This window comes from Chaetura pelagica, unplaced genomic scaffold (genome assembly GCF_000747805.2).
Source record: "Chaetura pelagica isolate M959 unplaced genomic scaffold, ChaPel_1.0 scaffold10, whole genome shotgun sequence".
NCBI classification, from domain to species: Eukaryota; Metazoa; Chordata; class Aves; order Apodiformes; family Apodidae; genus Chaetura; species Chaetura pelagica.
Genome location: NW_009952263.1, coordinates 8,432,751 through 8,459,271, shown reverse-complemented (window position 1 = coordinate 8,459,271; position 26,521 = coordinate 8,432,751). Strand labels below are relative to the sequence as shown.

Here is a 26,521-nt window from a genome sequence, read left to right as displayed (position 1 = left end):
CCTGCTGAGAGCTTAAGTAGTACAAAATTTTAGTTGCCTTCACATCCAGAAAGAATTACACTGCTCAGTATACATCCACATTTCCTGTTTCCTGTATTTGAAATACTGAATATTGGAATTACAAAAAACAAAACCCCAGACTTAAACAAGCCAAAACCTCTGTTCCTGGAAAGGTGGTGCCCAGGACCTACACAGGACAGAAGGGCTGTTTCTACCAGCCACCTGTGGTTTTCAAACCCGGTGAGGCATCCTGTGCTGGTACACAAAGACAAACACGTTTGTTCCAGGCCTTTGGGAAAATATCTTCCCGGTGAGGTGCTGGGCAGCAGTAAGAGGGCAATGCACGGGAGGAAGCAGGGGTAAAGCTGGACTGCATGGGAAGAACATGATGCTACTCTGGCAGGGTCACCCAGAACATAGAGCAGAGGGCATAGATTCTAGAATTCTAGAATGTGCCAGTTTAGAGTACTAAAAAAGAACATTAATAAGGGTCTTTGTCATACTATGTTGTATGAATAAATGAGAGGAAAAAGAATGGAAAGCAGAATGACTGCATTTCCACCACTTAGAACACCAGAAAAAAACCAAACAAAACAACTAGATTAAAAATGCCCTTACATTAGGTGATCCATCTTAATTCCAGTTGTTTTACTGACCTTTTTTGGTATTTTAAATATGCCACATACTTGCTCTTTATATCTTGGGAAATTTTTAAAAGGGAAATTCCAACAGAATTTAAGTTAAAAAAATGTCTTTGGTTCTTTCCTCAGATAGGAGCAGAAACATTTTTATTGCCTCATAAATGTGCTGTTTGAATTATATTAACCACAAATACAAGAACAGGTCTCCATCACAAAAGATCTTATTGTTCAAAAACAGAAGCAGAACTTAACTCATTAGTTTCAATCTGGATAAAACCCCAAGTGTACATCCAAATCAGTTTATAGCTGGCTTGCAACAAATTGGATTCACACCAGTATAAAAATAGAACCTGGTTAAAGAAGGGGTGAAATTTCATGTGTACAGAGGGCCAAGGCAGTTGAAACATTTAATGTCATCCCTATAATTTGCTTGATTAGAAACCTGGCATTTTCCCTGAAGGGAAAAAAATGACAGATTTAGCCTTTGCTATCTGTGAAATAAATATCAAATCTCTCACTAACTCAAGCAGGAATAGGAACAAGCATCGCGTCCAACTCTGATGTCAATACCTTAATTGAATTTTAGCTGGGGCACATGTGTTAACATTTCTTAACATTTGTGAAGTGTTATTATTTATTTCAGAACTGACTGATGGCTATTTTCATACCCCATTTGGAAACATTGAACCTTCAGCAACACAAAGCAGTGTCACTAAACATTAAGTTGATGTAGCAAATGTACGTCCCATCTATTTAAATACTCCTGGTTCTCTTGGAGGCTCCCTACTTAATTAGAAAATGGCTGACAGTCTAATTTTACAGCCTAAATCTGTAAAAACAGACCTGACGACAGCATGGCTAAATGAAGAAATCCTCTTTTCTGAGAACTATTTGTTTTTCACCTATATGCTTCAGAACCATGAAAGAAGTGTAGAGATTCCAGGTTGAAAGCTCATTTTGAATAGCTGCATACAGGTTTCCTTTTCAAATCTGTTTAGAATAAAGACACATGGCAGGTTCATTGTACAGTCCACATACTGCTTGTGATTCTCCATTTCTTGGTGTATTATTAGCTCCATAATAATCTCCTATTCATAGAGAGCATGATGGTACTACTTATAAATACAGAAGCTCCATGATATAGAACCCATGCTGACCTGAATCATATACTTTTGTCAGCTTTGTAATTGCTTACAGGGAGATTCTCTGTATTTCTCCCATGGGATGGCACACAGCAAATCAAGCACTGTCCACAAGCTCAGGATAGTATTCCACCCACATCAATAAACATGGGAAATAATGCACAGCAATTTGGTAACACGGATGTCTTCCTTGGATAAGTCTTTTCAAACAGATTATTTAATAAGTCAAGTGTTAGGAATTTCTTTTAACTCTTGTATGCCAGAAGCTGGATATTTTCAGGATACATACAAAGGAAAAGCAGTTTTACTAATGTCACCAAGACTCTCCAGTTTATGGTAGACCTAAATGGTCTCAAGGCTTACACCTTCTAAACCTAGGCATTAGGACTAAACATTTCCTTAGTATATATGCTATATGGCTCATGGTATTAACAAGGCATTGAAAGAATGCTGTAGCAACCCAGTAAAAGGGACTGTTGCCAATATAAAAACAAACCACAGAGACAATTTACAAAGAGCAAGCATAGCAAAAAAGTGCTTGGAAAAAGGACAACATTCTCTATGTACAATGATCTGATCTTCTGATGGTCAGATGCATTTAGTTAGCTGTGCAGCAAACTAAGGGGAAAACTGCTACTTAGTCCTACTGATGGGAAAACATATGGCCTTTGAAACAATAGTTGGCTTAATTTTGCTTAGAGCTGTCTCAAACTTTTTTTAAGCCAAGCTTAAGCTGTCTTAGCCAATGAAATAAATTAATGTCTATCTGTCTGTTTATTTGATTGTTGTCTTTAAAAGAACAATGTTAGAGCCATTAGATCTCATAATGTGTACCAGATACAAGATCAGTGTATTTTTCTACCTTCTTTTTAGGATTCAAGCAAATCTCCTTTGACAACAGACATAGCACCCAGCAACCTCATGCAAAGAACATGAACTTGTGGTTTGAGGGGAACGCTATGTACTGCATACCAGAAGTTGGAACTGGAAAACGATGTTCATGACTACAGTCTTCCAAATGTCTCCTCCTTCCTTAATACTTAGTAGTACATGTTTCATCACAAATACTGAACATCGTGCTTCTAGTTTGTTAATTTCTGAAAACAGATGTTTAAAATTAAGACATGCTTTTGCCTCTGATATTTTCTGTAGGTCTCGCATGATGTTTCCTGAGAAGAGACTGCAACAGTTATCAAGTTTGCTGCTTATTTTTAAAACAATTAAGCTCAGCTACTGTTCTGAAGGAGGGGTTTAGTCCTTTATAAATAACTTAAAACTTCTGCAACTTCAGCATTTTTGCATCTCTACTACTAAGTTAAAAAACCCCACATAATTCTACACAACAAACAGCAAAGCAGCAAGTGCTAATCCATTCTCTGTCCTGTTATTCTGAGACTCTGTTTCACTACTCGCAGATTTCCAAGCCATGCAACCTTTCTGACTAGGACACTCTATCATTTAAGTGTGTACTCCCCATGTATTTTTAACCTTTTCCAGGTTACACTCACCAATTTTGAATTTCAGGCAGATAATTCATGTTCACAGAAACCCAAGTAAATATAAATGTAGCTTCTAGAAAGTGAAATCCCAGTCCGCATTCTGTATTTTCACTGTCAATTACAAAAAAATAGGCCATCAGGAATCAAATGCCAGAGAGGTGCCTTGAAAAATGTTACTGTAATCTGAAACCAGAGTCATCCTTCAAGGAATGTTGTTGGCAGTTTATATTGATACTTCCAACGAAAACCTTGACCAGAACTTTACCATTTGAGAACTTCAGACAAGACTATTAGAATAAAGTTGGTAGATCCAAGAAAACCTAAGAGAGTCAAAAAACAAACCCAAAAGTTACAAACTAGTGAGTTTCTTGAAGAAACAGACGTATGTTGCCTTTCCATCTTTGCAGTACCCAGTGTATTCAACAGGACATTGACCTGACACTTCAAACTCTTGCTGCATTTGTGGTAGAGCATGACTAGGCACTGAACAGAGAAGAGAAAGAAAGCTTTGCAGTTTTACAACACACTCATTGGCAGTATCCTCTGCAAAAAGGAACTGAAGCCTACCAACCCAACAGGGAGAACAGCAGTGAAGCAAGTACTCACTGCAACCAACTGCTATGCTGAATAAAACAAAAGATAGCTCTTAAGAAAGTGCTGCCAAGAGATAATAAATTACAGTGAGCTGTTTGTCTCCTGCTACTGAAGCCAAAGTCGGGATGAGAGTAACAACTTGAAATTCCTCTTTAGCTTACATTAGCTGTACATTAATTCCTGAGAACAATATAACCATACTAAACATGTAGTGCAGTGTGGTACAAGAACTGTTGTTTCTTTCAGCATATCTTACTAGATGACAGCTCTTGAAACCACACTGTCTTATCCTCTGTGGTCTTGGGTGCAATAATTCTTCTCAAATTATTGTCTTATTTTAGCATCTGTTCCTTCACAGACCTGGCAAAGGATAAACAGTGTTGGACACAGGCTACAAAGGTTCAGTGTCTGCAGTACCTGCCCCAAAACCATGTAACTTATCTGTATCCTTTCATCCTTGCCCTAAACTCTGAAAAGAAATCCTTAATTTATACATGTAGTTTAAGATTTATTCCATAGAAATTGTTTTAAACCTGGGATAAACTGCTATGGAGCAGCCAGCTATGTTCACTCAACCCAAATATTTGATAAATACTGTCAAAAAAAAGCCTGTAGAAACTCTGTCCCAAGCACTTGCTCTAGGGAATGGGTATTTTAAAAATGCAGACTGTGTCTTGTGTATGAATCTGTTCAGAAAAACTCCTACACTAATGGATGAACATAAGTAAGGGGAAAATAAAGGTTTGTAGAGATAAATAGTTGAGCATTGTAGCTAGCAACCATTTCAGCTGGGTGAACAGAGTGCAAGCTCCTGTAGAACATAAGAAAACCGTCACTTATTTGTGATGGACTAGCACTAATATGATTTAGAACTGGCACACTGGTTTAGTCCCTCTCTGTCCTAAGCAACAAAAACAAAACCCCCAAAAGTTCAGGACAACAGGAATATTTTTTAAATTAAGAATTCAATCTCAAAGTTACAGGCTTTACATTTAATTTTATTTTATCTTTATATAAACCAAAGTGTTTCTTTAAAAATCACATTGTTCCATCAAGCCATCTGTTACTTGAAGCCAAAAATTCAATTTGAACAATTTGCCCATATCTTATTTTAGCACAGTATAAAATATTATTATATTTATTATTATTTGAAGAAAGGATTTTTTCCCACCAGACAGAATTGGGATAATTACAAATGTCAACTACATACTTTATAACATCTATTTTTGTCTTGGTCAAGAGGATGATTCTGAAAGCTGTTGGGGGCAAAGGATTATAAAAGCACAACCAGGCTCCTGGGAGAGTCCTGAAAACAGTTTTGCAATGTTCATGGAAGACATATATCAACACCACTCTTACAGGGCTTAGTCAAAAGAACACAAGTTGAAAGAAGCCTAAGCAGGAACAGATGTTTCCCTTCACACCAGGCTGTTGAAAATACAGTATATGCTATTTTTTACCATCTCTTGCTATATATACACTTACAAAATGTTAACAAAATGCACTTTAATAAATATTATTGCAGCAGATCACAAACAGCTGAACCATTGATGTTGAATTTCAACTTCTGCTTCATGACCATATCTACTTCTAAAACCCAAATACTTAAAAATCAAATAGGGGCTCTGTTTGCACCGAAAACACACAGAAAACAAAGCAGTCAGCTAAGTGCTCAGCAATGGTTTTCATTGCAATGTGCTAAAGGAAATAAATCTTGTATTGTTCTTTTACATATACCCTGGAGAATGAAGGTTTTGGGGTGGGATTTTTTGAGTTTGTTTTAAGGATGGAAATGATTTTAGAAGTGGCTGAGATCACATCTAGATAAGTAATCCTAGGTAATAAACAGTACTCTAGAGGGGTCATTCTCTAGCCACAAAAGTAAATTTGAGCTGCTTATTCATTTGAAGAACAATCCTCTGAGCAATATTAAAGACTCAGTATTTCCCCTCCTCTATCTTTTACTGCCACCTGCTCTGATTTTATATTCTGCGGGAAATTCAGAACAAGCCAGCTAAAATATATCTAAAGTAAAGAATAATCCCTAGAATTACAATATCCACCTAACGAACCCCAGCACCAGCAGAGCAATCAGAGACTTCACAGAAGAGATCCTCGTAAGACTACAGCAACACAGTCAAGAAACTAACAGCCGAATGCTCTTCAGAACATCTAAGCTGCATCTTTGTTCCTTCTAAAAAGGAAATCTCAATGCAAAGATTAAGAGATGAAGAATAAGAAATTACAAAAAAAAAAAAGAGACAAGAATGTGAGAAATATAGCTTTATAAAAAACTGTTTTTCTTAGCAATTATAAATAGAAGTACAAAAAAATTAAAAGATTAGTAATTTTCACCTTTTTTTCTACAGAATCGCACTTTTGTCTTTTTAGTTGCTTATCATACTGTTAATACATCAATAATTACATATGTAAAAAGTACCTATTACTATGGATAAATTTGTCCTATAGGACATTTCTCAGCTTCCAAATCTTCTTGTCGTTTTACATTTAAGATGCTGAAGAGAGTTTTAAAATTTATTAATTGGGAGTTCAAAATAATTTTGTATCACTTTCACACACTATACGGATTTGTGAAGTGCCTTGTTTTGATCATATAAGATAAACACTCATTCTGATGTGAGTGAATATGTAGGAAACAGGTGAAGAGCCAAGTCTGGGCTGAATCACTCCCTTGACTGGGAACATTTATGGAAAAGATTTTAGAAGCTCTGGAAAAATCACATAAGCATTCAGTTTTTATTTTACAGAAGAAATAGAAATTCTCCTAAATACTCCAACCATGCTTCTATCTCGCAACTTAAAAGAAGCTGGAGAATTAATCTGTCTTTTAACAGCAATACTAATACAAAAATTATTCACCAATTAGAGCCCTAACACATAACTCTCCAGATAATGATGGGTCTGAACTAAGATAGCAGTTATTTTGATAGCACCAAAACAGACACAGATGAATGGAGGGGAAAAAAACCTAAGAGAGCAGGAAAAGAAATATCTCAGTAATTCAATAAAAACATTGGTATGGAGAAACGTGCAGTGAGACTCATGTGTGGTTGGTGGTGTGTGCATCAGTTCCTTCTCCAACCACTCAGCCAGTCTCCTGCATGGTGTTTCCCCCAAGGAAGCAAAGGCAGATAACAAGCAGGAGCATCGAACCCCTCTCTCACAGTTCAGAAGTACACTGATCAAGCTGAAGCACAGTTTAAATTTGTTGATACTAAAGTATATTAATTTCCAGTGCAGAAACTAACACTTGAAACATAATAATTCCTCCTGCCAGTTCTATTCCCAATAGCGTTCTTGTTTAGAAGACATTTAGAAGAATTCCAGTAAACACCATAAAACTGGCTCAAATATAGTAGAGATCCTTTCAGCAACGTAGGATGCAAGTTCTTCATAGAAGTGTTAGTATTGTACAGCCTTTATTTCAAATTTGCCCAATTTTCTATGTATCTTGCCTTCGTATCAGGGAGAACTGGTGGTCGCTGTTTCAGATGGCAACTCAAGAACAAGTACATGGGTGGCAGCATCCTTGCAATGTGTTTCATTGGCATGTTTCTCCCTGGCGTCCCACTCACTTAAGTCTGAGCGTTACCAACACTTCCTTGGCCCAACAATGCTCTTGCTAGAAAATACATGTCAACAAACTTACAGGCAAAGTCGCTGCATCTGCAGGAGTCAAGATTATTTCTACGGTACTTTTGACTACAGAAGTTGTTGGGAGGACCACTTAAAGGAGTGACATGTTACTGGCAGCTTTTGAGCTAGTGCTGGTGATGGCATTTTTATGCTCACTGAACTTCATCAAGACTATGAACAGAGAGAACAGCAATGAGCAGATGTGACACACACTGTCTCATATAGTAGATTTCATCACTAGATAAGCATTACTTAGGTATTTAAAGATGGAAATAATGTTCCAAGCTGAACAGGCCCACTTCTGAAAACACAAAACCGATTATTTATCTGTATGGCCTTAGGTTTGCCAGAAGAAATAAGCTTAATTTCTGAGTCAAGTAAGGACAGAGCAGCAGAAGGGCCTCTGTCTAGTCAAAAATACAAAAGGAAGATGCCTGCATTTAGATTTCAGTTAAGCTTCCCTAGGGAAGGATAATGAGTTCACAGGGACAAAAAATATGAACTCTGCAATGGGGTCAAACTGAAAAAGAGATAACATGCAAGAACTTCCTTCTGACAGAACATTACTAAGGAGGCAACCAAGGACACCAAGATGTGCTTCCTAAATTTTAAAAAGGCAGAACTGGGAAGAAATGGTACCTAAACTATGCTCCATTTCCTAACCTTTCCCCAGCACTGCAAAGATGTGAAGATAGGAGTAAAACTTTCTGCCTGTTACAGCTCTTCTATAGCACGTAACTCAGATTGATGTGGAAAACAAAGGTCATGAGAAACATATTTGGCATTCATATATGACTGCATATCCTAAATAACTTTCCTTGGGGTGTCAGCCTAGCTTCTCATTCCCTTACTTGTCTCAGCAGCTTCAGGAGAACATTCTCAGATTAAAAAAACCATAACAGGATACATAGAAATAAAGAGCAACTAAGGAAGTAATTAGAGGTTGCCCTATTTTACATGAGACACAAGTCAAACTATTACAAAATACAGTATTTTAGAAGCAACATCTCTGACTTGCAACAACTTCAGAATGATCTGAGCCACAGTGATGAGAAGTTAATTCATTAAAAAGCAGATAAGCAAATCTTTAATCTGTTTTCCCTGTGAGATAAAGAAAAGAGTGCTAGCACCACTATAGCAGTAAAGCACATATACATAAGTTAAGTTACCACTTTTATTGCCCAGGAATTACAAAGATGCCACAAGGCTGCTTGAGCTCTTTAGGACATGTTGAGCTGCACTAGATCCAAAATGATACGAAACAACAAACCAAACGTGGTGATGCCAACATGATCTTAAGGTACAGGAAAAGTGTATCCCATGCAACATCATCTCTCCAACGCTTAACTGCCTCCAGCCTTCAGTGGCTCTTACTATTGTCAGAAACCACAGTCACAGCAAAAATACACAGAAGCGAGTAAAGAATTGGGACAGTTTCAAAGCACAGGAGTATCTCAGCCATAGAACATGTTTCACCTGAGAGTTGTCTTTGACACTTCTTGAACATTTTATAGTCAACCTTGTACTAAGGCACATTGTTTCAGCGAGCAAGAGCACTCACCAGGTGAAATAACTACCTTGTTTCTGTCATTATTCTTAAACATCTATACAGAATCACAGAAGAAGAAGAAAAAAGGTATTACTTATGCTGTATACCACTGCAAATTGTTTTGTGTTTGCCAGGACCGAGCAATTGAGAAGTTACTAAATTAACCAATTAATTTTTTCGGACTAGAGGAATTTTTCTAGTAAATTTACAGTTGAAGAAATTTCTTACTCATTATTTGGGTTCTAAATTATGGCTACTCTATTTGTTGTTGTTTTTTTTAATATAGTAATTTGCAATGCAGTAAGATGGTAAACCTGTGCTAAAAGTCTCTTATGAAAAGCCCTGTGATCAAGGATTTGCCTACTCAATTACAACACTGTATTAACTTCAATTGTATTACACAGTTTGAGAAGAATTACAGGGTTGAACTTTTTTGAAAGTAAGCAACAGCTTACTCTCCAACAGCTCCTTGTTACTATTTTCTTTGAAGAACATCCCCTTATTTTTAATTTATTTTTTCATAAACATCTGGTTTATATGCCCTTAAAAGCAATGGACATTTTTGTTGCTCAGACAAATTAGTGAATATGACAATTAATTCCTACTCCCAAACAAGTCCTGCTTCCTGAGTTAGATTTACATAAAAGTGTTGAGACTTTCACAATGTGTTTAATCAGATACAGACAGAGGCATAGCAAACACTTGACAGCATCAGCTTCAAAGAACTTCAGATTCCTCTACATCAAATAACATCTGAGGATGAGCGACATACTCAGCCTACAGAAAAACAGTAAATAAACATTTTAGCTATTAAAATTTAAATTATTGTACTTCAAAAAGGCATCTTCCTAACCCCATAATCAAATGGCTTCTACCAACAGAAACACTTCCATGTCTAGAAAAGCATTCTAAACAGTCTCAGAATTGGATATTTATGGAAATTAGCTGACTTCTGGATTGTCATTTTGTTCTCATGTTACCCATACTCTTTCTGAAGCTACAAATGAAAAGAAATTTTCCATTGTAATGATATAAAATTTTGCCACCAATTGTGACAGATAAGCCAATATTTCCACTCTGACTCAAAGAACTGAAGAACAAAATCAAACATGTTGAAACTGATACACAAGATCTACACCAGTTTTGCCTAAGTGTGACTGTACTGAAATAATCAAAGGTAGTGTCAGAACAGAAACGCAGTAATACCATAAACCCTGAAACGAAATTTGGACTCAGCCTTTTAAATACTAGTAAGTGTTCAGAAAACTTCAGTTTCTTCTGATACCAAAATCTATACATCTTTCAGTATGAGGATGATGATGACCAGATAGTCATAGCTGCATTATTTTTAATCCAGTTTTTACAATTCATAGTAAAAGAGAAAGATTGAGCATCAGTGCAGACTGTCAAGCTGAATTCAAATCAAGCTCATACAGCCTGTGTTGAATTTTTTTCTATAGAATTTACTTTACTACTATCACTGCAAGATGGATTAAAACTAGGGGAGTGTGTCTGCTTACACTCTTCTTACACCAGGTGAATAAGTAAATACGGTATTTAATGCTAGGTTTTATAACACACAATAGGACACAACAGATGATGCAAAATTTGAAACATGCGCAATGAATCTGTCTTCACCAAAATGTACATAACCTCCTAATTTCCAGTCTGGCAGAATATTACAGCATCAAAAATAATTTTAAGAAGGCAGGAAATAGAGAATTGCAGGGTTCTTTTCAAATTCCCCTGTATATGTGTCACAGTTTGACTCAGGTCCGACAACAATGCTCTCAATCCCCCCTTCCCCCAACCCAGGTAGGGAAGGAGAGAGAGAAAAAGAGAGAGACTTGGCTGGATTGAAAACTAAACTACCCAGCTTTAATTAAAACACTAATGAATGATACAAGAAAATATATACAATTATATATATTCAGGTATGGGCAAAAGCCTCTCGCCTCCCCCCACCCCAGCAACTCCCACAGCACTTCCCTGAACTGGGAAGAGTCCCGAGGAATCCCGGAGCTTCTGCTGGAGAAGAGCAGAGAGTTATAGGGGTCAGGAGATATCAAGCCTAAGGGTCGACGGTGATGGATGAACAGAGTCCTCCCCGGACGCCAGCCATGGATGGAAGAGAAGGGGAGAAGAAGGAAGGAAGTTGTCTTCCGTGATCTCTGACCTTCCTTTCAGCTTACGTAGATATATGGAATGGAATATCTTTGGCCAATTTTGCTGTCTGTCTAACTCAGCCTCCTACGGGGGGGTCACAGATCTCCCCATAGTGTCTGAGCCGGCAGAGTGCAGGTGCAGCCTTGAAGCCTCAGTAGTTAGAAAAACATTCCACTGTCTTATCAGCCTAGCAGAACACATTGTTGCTAGCTACAAGAAAGCTTACTGAAGGAAAAAAAAATCAGTAAAAAGAAAAATTGGCTTAATCCTGGCTCAAACCAGGACAATATGTATAAAAATTGATTGAAAGCAATAGTATTCTGGATGGCAAGCTATTTAGGTTACTAGTACCATCTCTACTTGCTAACATCATGCACTACTGAAACAAAACTTAAAGAATCTGGGCGATTTCCAGGAGTTAATGGGCCTTTTACCTGCAGTACTATCCAGCAGGATATTTTGACACTGAAATGGAAGTTACATATATTGTTTCAGCTTAAGATGTTTGCACTATCATAGGACTGTCTTCTACATTAGTAGCTTAGTTGATACCATCTGCAAAATGGTCACTCTCCTGTGATACTACAAATAATTTTCTCATAATAATATGATCAAAGTTGTTTCTCTCAATATCTGCCCTTCAGATATTTACAACTGCAAACCACCAAATTCTACTTCAGTGTTTCAACTACACAAATATTCCTATTGTCAGACTAACAGAACTAGAAGCAGTAATTATAGTGCAAATAAAAGCATACTGTGTTTTGATTTTTTCCCCCTTGTTTGTTTTTTTTTACTCACTTTCTTAATAAAATCAGGTATCTCATTTTTGTCTGTAAGCTGGTTTAAAGAGGAACAGCGTTCTATCTCCAAGATATATCCTTCACTATGGCCATCACCTTTTGAAGACCTAGAGAGACAGACAAAAAAAAAAAAGAATCAGTTTCTGTTCTTAACATTGGATACCCAGACATGCCCTTCACAAATATTTCCCATGGAGAGCCAACCTTCAGACAAAACTTCAATTCCACCACATACACTCCATTGAGCTCAACACAGTTCTGACAAGTAGCAGCTACAGCATCTCACCTACTTGCTAGGGAGGAAATGGCACCGATGACTGTGGATGGTGGAATGTCTCAGGGACTTCCACATTTCTTTATCTGTCCAAGAAACACTTTGTCAGCCTGGCATCTACGGCCAGTGCCAAGAAGATGCACAGCTGATGTAACTCAGAATTATGCATGAACAATGCAGAAAAGCAGGTTTCAGTGCAATGGGCTGACATATGCTCTGGGCCCCACAGGACAGCCTGATGTAGGGTGTGTTTCTTAGACAGTAGCTAAAAGGATCTCTTACCTACCATCACCCTAAGTCAACATCTGAAGATCAGGGGTTAATCAAAGTAGTCTATTCTTCAGTCTTAACTTGTGCAATGCTGTTGAGAAATGTAAAGCTATGCCTGAAATCCCTTCTCTTTCAGAAGACACTAACTCCTAAAATAATTCAAAGTGTATGGCATCCGTCATATACGCTGGTAAACAAATTGGTGCTGTGAAAACACCGTATCAGTCAAAATAGTTAAGGGAATGTTGGGAAGTTATCCTGAATGATCTTGAGAAATAGTCCACAGGTGTGCACTGCAAAAGCTGTGCTACTGAAGGCCATTTTCATCTCCTCTGAACTTTCACACAAGGAAAATGATACACATGACCAGCACAGGAAATCTGGAGAACCATTTGTTTTATCAAATGTATTGGCTCTTTAGGACAATCCATAAAGGATTATACAAAAATAAGAAATGTCCTATAATTCTTCAGATTAACAAAGCAGCTAGCTGCAAAAAAACAGGAAATACTTCACTTTCATTTTTTAACTCACTGGTTATCTGTAAAAACAAATTCTTTTCAACCTATATTGGTGAGGTTTATGCACAGGTTTAAGGAAGAGGGAAGCCTGCCTTTGAACGGCTCCTAATTCCTCTAATTCCTCTCCTAATTCCTCTCCCCCTCCTTAACAGCTCCCTGGACTCTGATTTTGTGCAGTGTTTGAAGGACCTACTTCTAAATTCTTTGAAAGAAGCACAAGTTACCTGAGATACATATTATATCTCTAAAAATACAGTGATTCTTGCTGCAACTTCTTAAAATGACCTGTTCATTTTTCCTCCTTTAGCAAGCACTTACTTTGAAATACACTTGCTCCTTGTAAATATTTAAGCAAACAGGAGACAGTGAATTCTTCCTCTGAGAGTCTCAGAGTTACTTCTGCACTAGGGCTCATGAAAGAAATTGCATCAAATACCATTGTACTCTGTCAGGAACATTAATTTACAGAATATGTGCAATAGACCCTACTAAAGGCCATAAAATAACTCGTTAAAGTCTTCCAACAGAAGTACACTACAGTACCAAAAATTATTTTTCCATGCTTTCAAGTAAAATATGTCCATATAAGTTGAAGGCAAGCCTTTGTCTATGCTGGCAGTTTTCACCTTTTTAGGAAACATTTAAGAACCTATTCTTCTGTCAAAAAAAAAGCCAACCAAACAGAACAAAAGCTGTCGCTTTTCACATGAAAACAATAAATAGCTGTGGATTTCACAGATCAAAAAAATAACTTTCTGAGCAAATCCAGGTGGGCAAGAAATTATTTCCAGTCTCTATACAATAAAAAATGCATTTCATAAAGTAGCGCAAAGTATTTAATAAATATTAGAAAAGTTTCTTATTTAACTCTTTGAATATTAGTGTAGCCATAGAGAAGTAGCTAAATATACATACAAGGAAACTGTATACTGACCAGAAATTATTGTATTTTTTGCTTTATTCATTTAATGGGACAACTTTTAGAACCACTTTCATTAGAGACTATGAATTAGGACCCCCAAAACACACATCTATCTAGATCATGGAAGAAAGAGGAAAAGACAAAAACAGAGCTGAGGTCTCCTGACTTCAGTAATGTCCCTGCACTTCCATTTCCTTGTTCTTTTCTGAAGGACTAATGTCAATAATTTAAGAATCACAGAATGGTTAAGGTTCAATGGGACCTTAAAGATCACCAGGTTCAAACCCCCATGCTACAAGCAGGGACACCTCCTACTAGACCAGGTTGCACAAAGCCTCATCCAACCTGGTCTTAAAAACCTCCAGGGATGGAGCATCAACAACGTCCCTGGACAACCCATTCCCTTACCACCTTCATATTCAGTTGGCCCTCAGGTCTGCAAGTGCACACTGATGCCTCATGTCAAAGTTCTCATCTACTACTACCCCCAAGTCCTTCTCCTCGGGACTGCCCACAATCCATTCTTCCCCCAGCCTGTATTTGTGCCAACCTTGCAGTCAGCCTTGTTGAACTTCACAAGGCTGGCATTGGCCCACCTCTCCAGCCTGTCAAGGTCCTTCTGGATAGCATCCCTTCCCTCTAGGGTGTCAACTACTCCATACAGCTTGGTATCACCAGCAAACTTCCTGAGGATATACTCAATCCCACTGCCCATGTCTCCAACAAAGACATTGAACAGCACTGGTCCTAGTACTGACCTCTGAGAAATGCCACTCATCACTTCTCTCCACTCGGACCCTGAACCATTGACCACAACTCTCTGGGTGTGACCACCCAGCCAATTATTTATCCAATGAGTGGTCCATCTGTCAAATCCATGTCTTCTCGGTTTGCAGACCAGGATGTCATGCAGGACAGTGTCAAATGCCTTGCACAAATCCAGGTAGATGACATCAGTTGTTCTGCCATTATCCACCATCTCTGTAGCCTTGTCATAGAACGTCACCAAATCGGTCAGGCATGGTTTGCCCTTAGTGAACCAAATAATCCTTACTCTGGAGTCTCTTCTCAGGTTTATAGCACAGGAAGTTTCTGGGAGTCCAATGTACAAAATATTTTAAAATTAAAGCAAAAGTTTTATGTAAAATTAATAACCAGTTTCCTATCGTAAAATATTTCTCAACACAAAGCAAAAGAGAAAGAGAAATGTTGAGACCAGCTTAGTAGAAAATAAATGTGTAAGCTCCAACAGTTTGAAATATCTTCCTTTTCTTCTGGATGTACAGTCAGGAATTTCTTCCTCCTCTCTTCCTCCCAGGTTGGAAAACTGAATTTTCCTCCCTTCATTGTCTGCAAGCATTTGAGGGTTTTTTTCTTACCTTTGTTCCTCTAATACAAATCCTTGGGTTAATTAAAAATGGCCCATCCCTGAAAGAAGCAAACCTGGATACCTTCTTCAAAGCTAAGACAAACTGGGTAAGCTGGTACACCCCAACTTATTATAAAGCCCTGTGCTCACTATAATGCATTTTGTGGTACCTGAGAGGAAACACAGGGGACAGTGTGAACAACACCAGAACCTTGCTCACAGTGGGGAAGGGCAGTGTCCTGCCCATCACCCCAGGAGAGGATCACCAGTGGTTAATTGTGGAGACTGACAGAAAAATTCACGGTGTGATTTTGTTTTTCTTCCTTTGTTATGTATCTCATTGTTAATTGATTTTGCTAAAGAAGGATTTTTCCGTCACTGTAGGTACCCTCAATGACTAACATGGACAACATTACCCAGGTGGTGGCAACAAGCTGAGGGGGAATTTCATTCTACCTGGCACTGTGCAGAGTGACAGAATTTGCAGGCATATCGAGGCCATAGGTAGAGGATACCCTTAAGATATGGAAAAGGCTGAGGACCACAGTCTTAAAAGGAGTGGAATCTTGAATCCTAAATAGGACCTCTAGTGCCACTAGAGAAGAAAATACATAGAATAAATAAGATTTTCACTTATAATTGAAAATTCACTGGCCAAAAATATTTTACGATGGTTGTTTCAGTAGGCTGTCATTTCCTGTACAGCTGTTTGCAGTTAAATGCCATTTCATGGTGGATAAACCATTACCAGCTGTAGGAGTACCAGTAACTTACTCAGTAAACATTAAAGCTGACAACTTTGTGTCTGTTCCAAACTGGATTTCCAATCTTTGTCAGATACAAGAAGGAAATGAGGGAGCCAACATTTCATCCCAATCTTCCTGAGGTTCTCCATGCCCATGAATTCAGAAAACCAAAAGCACACTTGTAAGCTGCGTAGATACTCTAAAAATGACTATATAAGATGAGACTAGGAACGTAAGTGCAGTTTTGAGATTTTCCACTACACAGTTCAAAATATAACTGTACATTTACAACAAACTGACCGACCTACCTTACAAAAAAATAAAGCCATGTTGAGGTGACCAACATGAACAGTTTGCATTTGTGGAATATCAGATTAAAAATCTACCAAAACTAAAGTATCTGAAAACCAAGAGGGCAGCAATTAAAAACCCACAGATTTTATGAGGCCCACCTAACACACACACACATTTTTTTTTAAATTAAAATAAAAGCAGGAATATTGTATCATAACAACCTCAAATCTAACCCATGTGACACTGTTTTAATTTTATTACCTAAGTGTTTTATTTACCAGGAATTTTCTTACATAAGAAACTCTATAAATGGAATATATATTCTTTGTTAGTAAAATGTATAAACTTTTTTTAATGACAGCATATAGAATTTCTTGAGAAAAGTTCAGGATGTATGGATACATAGGCATCTTTATTGTGCAGTGTTTACAATTTTGAGAACACAGATGAAAGAAGATTTATTTTAGGTCAATATTAAAAGCTGTTGTGAGGAAATATGTACTTCTTTGAACTTGAAACAAATAACAAGCTTTTAAAACTCAAGCCATTGTCTCTTTAACTAAAGGAAGGTATCTGTTGACTCTTGGGTATGGAATAAATGCTATTTTTTCAGCAAGCTGAAATCAGCCTGCTGAGAGCAACAACACAGGTTGCTTGTGCACACAAAACACGTTTGATCCTAATGCTCATGAAGGCAAGGTCAGACATTTGCCATCTTCAAGCCTAAATCCTACACGAAAACCAAACAGACACACAAACATACATACACACACACACACACAAATTAAAAATACATTGTACCAATGCAAAGTATCCACTTTCACCAACTCAAACAAGCACAGAAGCACTGGAGGAGATCACTGATATTTTTTGTCAGACTGTATTATTTTGAAATTACTCCAACCGGAATTCCCGTATTTCTGCAGAAATCTTTTGTAGCACAATCCAGAGCCCATGAAGAAGAAGGGCGCTGGGAGCAGTCAGCACGGATGTAGCAAAGGTAACTCAGGCTTGATCAATTCAATTGCCTTTGAAGTTAAAATGAGTAGATTCATGGACGAGTAGATTTGCGGATGAGTAGAGGGAGGTCAGTAGCTGTCACTGATGGCAATTTTAGCAAGAAGTTTGGTGCTGGCTCCCACACTAGTCTTGTATACAAGTTGGGGTACTACAGTCTGGAAAGCCAGATGTGTAAAAACCACTTCCATGGTTAATGGTGACACACTGACGGGCAGTGACAAGTGAAGTTGCCACCCTGGGGCCTGTCACATGTAATTTCTTCACCGATGACATGAAGGAAGGGACAAGATGTGCTCTTGTCAAGTTTGCAAATGACATCAGAGTGGGGGATGCAGCTGATGTGGCAGTGTGCGTGCTCCAACAAAGCTCCAGAACACTGTGTGTATTTTACACAGTGACATTCCACTGAAGGTCAAATGTAGCATGAAAAATTTTCACATGGAAAATGAAGAAATATCCACGGAAACTCAAAGACAAGCTTGCCAGGCAGAGCCACTAGTCATGACTCAAGGTTCGATCCACTGAATTCTAAACAAAGTCACAGCAAGAACTCCCTGCTCCAAGTGCCTATCAAAAAAAGCTTTAAAGAATAAGAACTTTTGGGGGCCAGAAAGTGTCTCAAACAGCTAAGACTCAGGAATTTTATGAATTGTTGGGATATTTTTAAAAACATTGTCTTTTTTTTTCTGGAAGGCAAATGTGCAAATCCAAATGCCAGGGGACCAAACCAGCACTTCACAAAGCATAATGCTTCCAGAGAAAGGCTGCTGCTTCTTCCCAACATAATTATGTCTTTTCATACTTCATCAGTTCCTTAGCGTAATAGTTGTTCCTTCTTTTGTAGGAAGGGCTGTTAACTACTAGTAAAAGGGGAATTTAGTACTACTGAGTGAAAGAGTTGGTCTTTCAGGTGTGAAAAATCAGGGTTTTCCCTGACTTAGCTGCCCAAAACCTTCAGTCAACATAATTAAGCAACTACTAATGGAAAACAACAACTAGAAATGTAAACATAGCATCAAAGTAACAACATGACTACTCTCTTATTTAAGTCTTTTCATATTATACATTTAAGTCATTTCAATCTTTTGCATTTACATCATGCTGCTTTACATTTTCTATAAATCCAGACTTTCTATAAATCCATTTTCCACATTTTCTGTAAATCCAGACTTTAAATGACACAGAGGACACTGTGTATCTAAGCTGTATCTTAGAAAACCCCATTAATTCAAGTATCTTGGAATTAGCATTGCATAGCAGCAAAAAAAAAAAAATCCCACTTTACCATTAAACTTTTGAACTCACTTTGTCAAATTTATTTGCAGATAAATAGAATTATTTTTGGCCAAGTGATCAAAGTTTGCATTTCATCAGGATTAATGAATATAAGGAAATTATAGAAATAGAATCAAAATCATCTCATCAAGTGAATCACTGGAACACCTGACACCTCATTATTTGACGGAAAGGAAGAACAGCTGAAAAGTTGTTTGAGGCAAACATACAATTCTACTCTAAAAAAATATTCTTAAATTATACCACTTAGTCATCTTCTGCATGGCAATGTTTCCTTGCTGATTGCTTTATTGATTGGAAGCAAAACTTGTAGAAAGGTATGTCCTAAGACATAGATGGGACCACAGAGCAAAAAAGCTCTCTGGAATTCAATTTACATCCCCTGCTTCTCTCTACTGTGGTGAAATGGAGCATCTGCAAACAAATTAAAACTATTGTAAGAAGGCAATTTGTGAGCCTGGACCATGTATCCTTTCCTAGTGAAAGGTGTACAGTATTTAGAAAAGGAAATTAAAACACTTTAATCGACATTGAACTTTGAAACTTTACAACACCAGACAGGGGTGTCACATCACAGGGAGCTGGGAATAAATTAAATAAATCACCCTTGTCCTACGGTTTTATTACAATTTTGTTGAGGGGCTGACTTTGTGATTTCTTTGCAGGGAACAGGTTATTTGCAGCAGACACAAGTTGCCCAAAATAGTAACATGCACAAGACACCTAGACAGAGATTATGATATTAAAAACTAGCAAGTATAGAAATAAAAGGGCAAAGAGAGAAAGGTTTTTATATACATGAAGGACTAGCAATCTCTGATGCTCAGGGGAACACAAGCGACATGCGTGCTACTACTCTCCTTATCTTGGTTAGCCAGGACCTCCCAAATGCATGGACCTTCCCCTGTCTATTCTGCCAGGAGAAATACAATGTCACACATCTGCACTTACCAGGCTACCACCACCTATCACTTTCCCTGAGTTTCCTGTCTTCACATGTAAATCAGTATGAATCAACTTTTCTCAAGTGTGAATCAATGCGAACCAGCACGCCGTGGGCTACATTGCACACCTGGAGCCTTCCCTACATTCAATAAAACAAAACTATAAAAAATCTGGGCTTAAAGATTTTTTCTTTGCTCATTTTTTTACAAGATGCCTTCTCCAAGAAATCCAAGTATCTCAGAACTCAGAACAGTCAGTAAAACAGCCAACTGCATTTTAACTAACAAATCTTTTGAAATTCAGAGAGAAAAAAAGAGAGAAAGTATTCACAGGAGCATTAATTCTTATTCCTTCATCCAACTCTATTCTATTCAACTTCCAAACTACTTCCAATCAACTGGTTAATATGCACAACACAATTAGGTGCTACATCAATATTTAAATATATTAAATTTAATGTGAGGAATTGCATAGTCCTTCAGCTACTTGGTAGACTATCTTCATGCTCAGTGCCTCTAAATATCTTAAACACTCCTCTATTTATTTCATTTACTTTAATTGAACATGACACTTTTTGCAGTGCAAACAATTGTATTTTTGATTTTTAAAAAGTGTATATGTCGTTTTCTTTAATATCCTCCCTAACATTTCCAAGGAACAACCCTTCATTTTCAACATTTATGGCTTCCATATATGTTAAGAATTAATTTTCTTAAATGTCCTAGAGCCAGAATGAATCCTACTTCCTTATTTACCGGAAACTACTAGATAGCTAAAATAAAGAAGTCACAGAGATACCAGTACAGATTAAACACAAAATTATCCTAGGAACTTTGTAAGACACTTTAAACATACAATCTCTTTGCAAATTAACACTGTTAATTTTACAACTCTGTGACAATGGCAAAATAGGAGCAGTAACTCTAATAGATACTTTTTCCATGAGCATTTATTCAAAACATGTCTAAGCACTACTCTTCCATTTTATTATTGAAAAAAAATTAAGGCACTGCCAATCTCAATGACAGCAGCAGCATGTAATTGCTAACACACTTCATCTGCTGCAGGTGCTATAGCCTCTTATCTTTGTAGAGGCAATGCTGTAAGACGAAGCCCTCAAATTGTGAGTCAACAGTACTATTTTTTAAACATAAAACTAATGTATAAAGATGCAACACTGATTAAGGCTTAATTCAAGTATTCAATTCTGCTCTGTATACAGAGAAATTACATTACTGTACCAAAAAGACACTAATGCAACAATATCATTGCTGTTCAGGCAACAAAATTTGCAAGGTGAAAAACCACACCTTGGTATCTACCAGACAACTGACAGACGAAGTGTACAGTGCTGAAGCCATCTGTGATGAAACATCTGCAGTAAGAGAGGAGCTATAGCCACAGATGTTTGGCAGTAAGTGCCCAGAAAGCCCGAGGGTGTGCACCACACCAACATACAGAGCTTTTTATGACTCCTTAGCTCTCTATGAACGCCTGGCCCCATCGTTACAAAAAACAGCAGGGGACCACTTTGTACTTCACAGCATAAATGATGTTACTAGTGAATCTACAACTGTAGCTGGACTACTTATACTTCTAAAATGTTACAACAGAAATAAAGGCTCATCTGATCAGCAAATATTCTAAGCAAATGTCAACTTCTACCTAGAAGTTCAACTGATGCATAGAGAGACAGCCAACAGATGCCAGAGACCTGACAGCCCTCAGTCAAAAAAGTATCATCTATTCTTTAGCAGCAGTGTAATGAAAAAGGTTAATTTAAAAAAATTAACAGTGTGTCTTTATTTCTAGCATTGCATATTTTTTTCTCCCCAGCTGTTAGTGGAATGGGATAAACTCACAGTTCAAATACAGGCCTCTATGCGGGCCACAGTCACGTGAAATCTGTGCACTCATCCCTCTTTGTTGTGCTTGACAATGCAAACGTTCATTGCACCCACACCCCACATAGGCAGCTTCTCCCATACTCTCAGCCAAAACATCAAACTACTATGAAACACCAAACTGATGTAATTTCCTTTTCTTGTACTTGTCTGGTTTTTTCCAGCTGTACCAACTCTCTTCTGCTTCCACAGGCAGTCAGAAATGACAGATAAGGGAATGCAAAGAAATGGAGTGTGAATGTAAAAGGAAATATAATTGGTTCAAGACCTTCTACTGTCTTTAATTTTGTACAGTCATTTACAGCTGTCTAAAGTGTGTGAAACACTGGCACTCAAGTGAGTTAGTAGGCAATTAAGATTTTGTACTCTTTCACAATCATTCTGCAATGATGTAAACTACTGGATATGGTATGAGAAAGCAGAGACACACTGAGGGCTCTGGCTTGAAGACCATGTCGCTCTGCTGAGGAGGATGCTGCTTTTCCCTGACGCCTTCATAACTCAGTCATGGAAGATGCTGAATGCTTAGATCTGAACCCAGCAGAAGTGCTTAAGTGCTTACTGAACTTCACCAGCTCCTGCATGTAAATAATTTCCTTATTTGTAGCAGAGCATTTTGTAGGCAGGGAAAGCAATGCCTCAGACACAGGAATGCTCAGCACAAATGTTCAGCCAAACATAACATTGCATGTTTTGACCTTAAATTAAAACTGGAAACATTTAAAACAATATTGGGCAAGCTAGCATGAAATTCTGCATTAATAAAACTAAAAGCAAGTCAAGGTAAATGGAGAGTTATTTTAGAAGCTAAAATTGCCTGTGGCACCTAATGCCTACATGTATTGGCTAATGAAATGCAAGATTTTTTCCTTAGGTCACAGACCGAAGTTCAAGCCTGTCCGTAATTGCTACCGGTTGATTACCAGGCTGTAGCAAACTGAAAGGTGGTTTTACTTTAAAGAGGTATCTAAAACAGCTACCTCCCCTCCTTCAAGCATCAGCATAAAGAGAGGAACTAGGATTGGCAAATGGAGGTTTAATTATCCCCCAGTCTTCAGCGTGGGTCACTGTAAGAAGAGGTAGACTGGGGAATGCAACTAAGGTAGGAAAACAGTACAGAATGGCTGTAACGGCACAAGTTGGTGCAGAGCTGTAGGGGGCCAGATAACATTAACTTATGTTTGAAATAATTAAATAAAAATAATAAATGTTTATAAATATTCACATTTTAATTTTCTTCAGGAATATCTAGCAGCACATTCTATTGATTTTTTTTTAAATCAGATTAAAACATAGAACAGTATTCCTGTTTGTTATTAATTTTCAGGCTTTGATTTAGCAAAATATTTTTAATACATTTAAGAGACTGAACATAGAAGGAGAGTAATTTTTTAATTAGTTTGCACTGAGTGAAAAAATTAAAAGAACTTGAATTGTGTAGAGGAAAGAAGAGCCCTAAGTCTACACATAAATTTAAGAAGTATGCATTAGTGCTGCAGTTCACAAATTAGTTGCATTAACTGTAACTGTCTAAATGCAAAATATGTCTTTTCTAAGCAAACGTTTCTTCTTTCTTAATTTAATCTAATAAATCCTTTATGGGTACCAATGGGACCATCCTCACAAATTGCCAGGCTAGGGCTTGTTTGTTTGCCTCTCATGACAACACATCCCAAAATACAGAGCATATTTCAACTTGTTATTCTCCAAGTCGTCTGCCAAACTGCAGATGAATTGTAAACATAAAGAACATGTTAAGCCTATTCAAGCCTATGAAAAAAAAATATAACTCAACAAAAAAAATAATCAAGTCTTGCACAGTAAACTCTGCTATAATTTCCTGATGTAGGTCAAAACTCAGCAGGAAATCACATTGTCTATTTTTATCCCAGTTCACTGGAAGTGCTTTACCTTTCTGTTTTCTTGATAAGCACAGCCCTGAAGATTTGTTCCTGGGGAGTTTTCTCTTTTTCATCAGTCAGTTGCACGAAAGGGTGGACAGCAGCCAAGACGAAGCCCTGCTGGTACAATTCTTGCAGCTGAGCTGGAAGATCATGCAAGGAGGAGAGCTTGATTGCAGATGATCCTGGCAGCTCAGCTGGAAGCAAAAAAATAATTGATCAATAATCGTACACCAGACTGTCATGTTTTTTAAAATCCAGGCTCTTCAGAGTCAAGCAAGCTTCACACTGATCTACAATATTAACAGAAAAACTGACCTTTCCTGAGGCCCATTTTGTATTTCAGGTTTTAGGCAGGCAGTCTTGGCAAAGGACTTGTATCACACAAGAGACTGGTATAATTAAACAAGAAGTTACATACATTAAAATGCCAAATTCACTACATACCCTGGTAGAGATGTAGCTGAGGATTTAATGAATAGAAGGCAGACAGTTAAAAGATATTCTGTTTTAGTAGTCATCATATTAATGCAAGTTAAGAAGAGCAAGTCATGAGTCAAAAATATAAAATAAAAGAAAGGGGCTAGTCAATCAAGGTAGAACATGCCAAATTCAAAAGCACTAAAGAGAAGCAACCACCTACACAAAACCTGTTTTATCAGACTAAGAGATCACTAATGTAAAATGCTGATCAGATCAAATATATACCAATATGCCTAAAGAGTACTTTGTAGGTATATTACTAACAGGAACACTGAGAGAGACGCATACCTGTACTGATGAGACCTCTTCAAATAAACACTAAATCTTATACCTCAGGGTTTAAGCAACCTTATACAAATTAGAAATGAGGATGAGACCTAGTGCATGAAAATAATCCTCCCCAATCTGCTTACTGTGGGGTCTTGTGCCTTCTGTGAAACATGATGCTGACTCCTTGTCAGATACTTGACATACACACAGATACTGCAGTTACTACAGTAATCACCCTTCTTTCCATGGAGTCATGTGGGCTTCAAAAGCAAATCCCTAAGTCACCTAAAGCAACCTTCCATTCTCTTTCTCTCTACGTCAGTAATTCTCCAGATGTTTTTCATACCTTATGTGAAAATACATCTTTCTTTCCTGACCTTTGCCTCTTCACTTCCATCTCTCTTGGGAGATATTTATTATTTCATCCCTAACTATGCTAGAGCATACAGGGTGATGAGGTGCTGGATGGTTTCCCCTCCTACTGAAGCCAATAAGAAGGGGATGTTGCAAGAAACATGATGGAGGCTCCCAGAATCTTGCAGGCCTTCCTCAAAAAAAACCACCAGCAAAACCACTGGAGAACAGTGAAAGATGCCAGCTATGCAAAATAAGGTTTCCTTCTACTGCTTTTTTCATCAAACTGTGTAGCTACCCTTTATGAATAATGAAAGAGGTTATAAAAAAGCTAATAAATATTCAAAACCAATAATACAGAGGAATAATTTAAATAATAATAGAAGAGCTGTGCTTGGTATGCTTTTCCTTCATGTAAGATCACATTGCAAAAGAGGATAATGGAACTTGTTCACCAAAAACTGTAAGATGCAGAATTTTTATTATTTTTACAAATAAAATGAGAAATCTAAGTAACATGTACATTGACAGACAATAGGGCTTTACTTTCTACAACAGCATATAAATCATTTGAGAGTCATAAAAAGAGATGGCACAATGAATAATGCATAATAAATAATAAACCCAAGTGTTACTAACTGGACCCTACTGGAGATCAAAATGGGAAAACATAGATATTAGAACTATTTTTTCCCCTCTTATGACTCAGAGACACCAAAAATTTTAAACTGTGCTGCAAATAATTTAATTAAAAGAATATGAAAGCCAGAACACCTTTCTAATGAAATTTTTACTTGAATATAATGGAATAGCTGGTAATTTCATAGTAATTCTGGTAATAGCACTCCAATTTTTAACAATAGTCTATGAAAACTGATGTTCGCCTTGCATATGAATCTAGTATCTGGATTCTTCTAAGGATGCCTTGGTAAAACTAGTAGAAAGTCTAGTCATTAAATGGGAGAGTCATTGCTTTCTCCTAAAAGCTAAACACACGGAAAGTGTGAAAATGCATGTAATTGAAGCCTGGGGATGATTAAGAAAGGTCATAGAAAATAGAGCTGGGAGGGATCATCCAGCTAGCCCATCCTATGACCTAGAGGCAGGATCACTTCTAGTTTAGCTATTTCTCACAGTTTTTCTCATCTATTTTTAAAGACCTTTTGTAATGGAGATTCCACAAGCCTTATAAATCATGTTTCAATACTTCCCTATTCTTACTATTCAAAGCCTTTTCCTAGCACCTGGTCTAAATTTTCTTCTCTGAAATTCAAGAATGTTACTTCCTTACTAGAATATTTACTTTCTGCATCAGCTTTTTACAATTCCTAATACCTGTCACACCTTCTTTAGACTACATAAAATCAGTCCTCCAATGATTCCTGTTTCTTGTGTTTTCTAGACTTCTAATTAATTTTTTATGAAATCTCACGATTTTGTTCAATTGGTCCACACCTTTCTTCAAGTATAGTACCTAAGCCTCATCATAGTGACCCAAGCAGAAGCTTAATTCCTTACAGAATGAAAAAGCTCTTTCACACTCATACATCTCAGTCAGTTTACAATATTCAGGGGGGGGGAAAAAAAATTAATAAAAAATAAAATATTTTCCCCACAACTAACAGCAGTCACATGTTCCTGCCCTTGGGGAATTTTAGTGTTTTTTCTTCAGTTTTGAAGGGCCATTCTGGATTCTGACCTTCACAGTATGAACATGACTTCTCAGATTGGCAAACCTCAGAAAACAGTCTACTGCTTAGCAGTCTACTGCTGGAATACTTAATGAAAATAGTGAATTTTAACATACTCTGGACAGACCTGTTTTAAGCCTTAGAGTTAATAGATCTTTTCAGTTTTAGGCAGAACTACTGCTCACTTCTCCTTGGACCAGAGATGTTTCA

The 26,521-nt window shown here is 37.5% G+C and overlaps 1 protein-coding gene across 1 annotated transcript in view; it reads right to left on the bottom strand.

Annotated features, from left to right (window-relative positions):
* Nucleotides 1–26,521, bottom strand: part of RFTN1 (raftlin, lipid raft linker 1) — an 84,500-nt gene that overhangs the window by 31,376 nt on the left and 26,603 nt on the right. The window contains exons 2-3 of the mRNA XM_010007632.1: nucleotides 23,524–23,710; nucleotides 12,050–12,158 (exon numbers count right to left, since the gene is read on the bottom strand). Coding sequence (XP_010005934.1) covers nucleotides 12,050–12,158; nucleotides 23,524–23,710 — 296 coding nt within the window. The remainder of the gene's footprint in view (nucleotides 1–12,049; nucleotides 12,159–23,523; nucleotides 23,711–26,521) is intronic.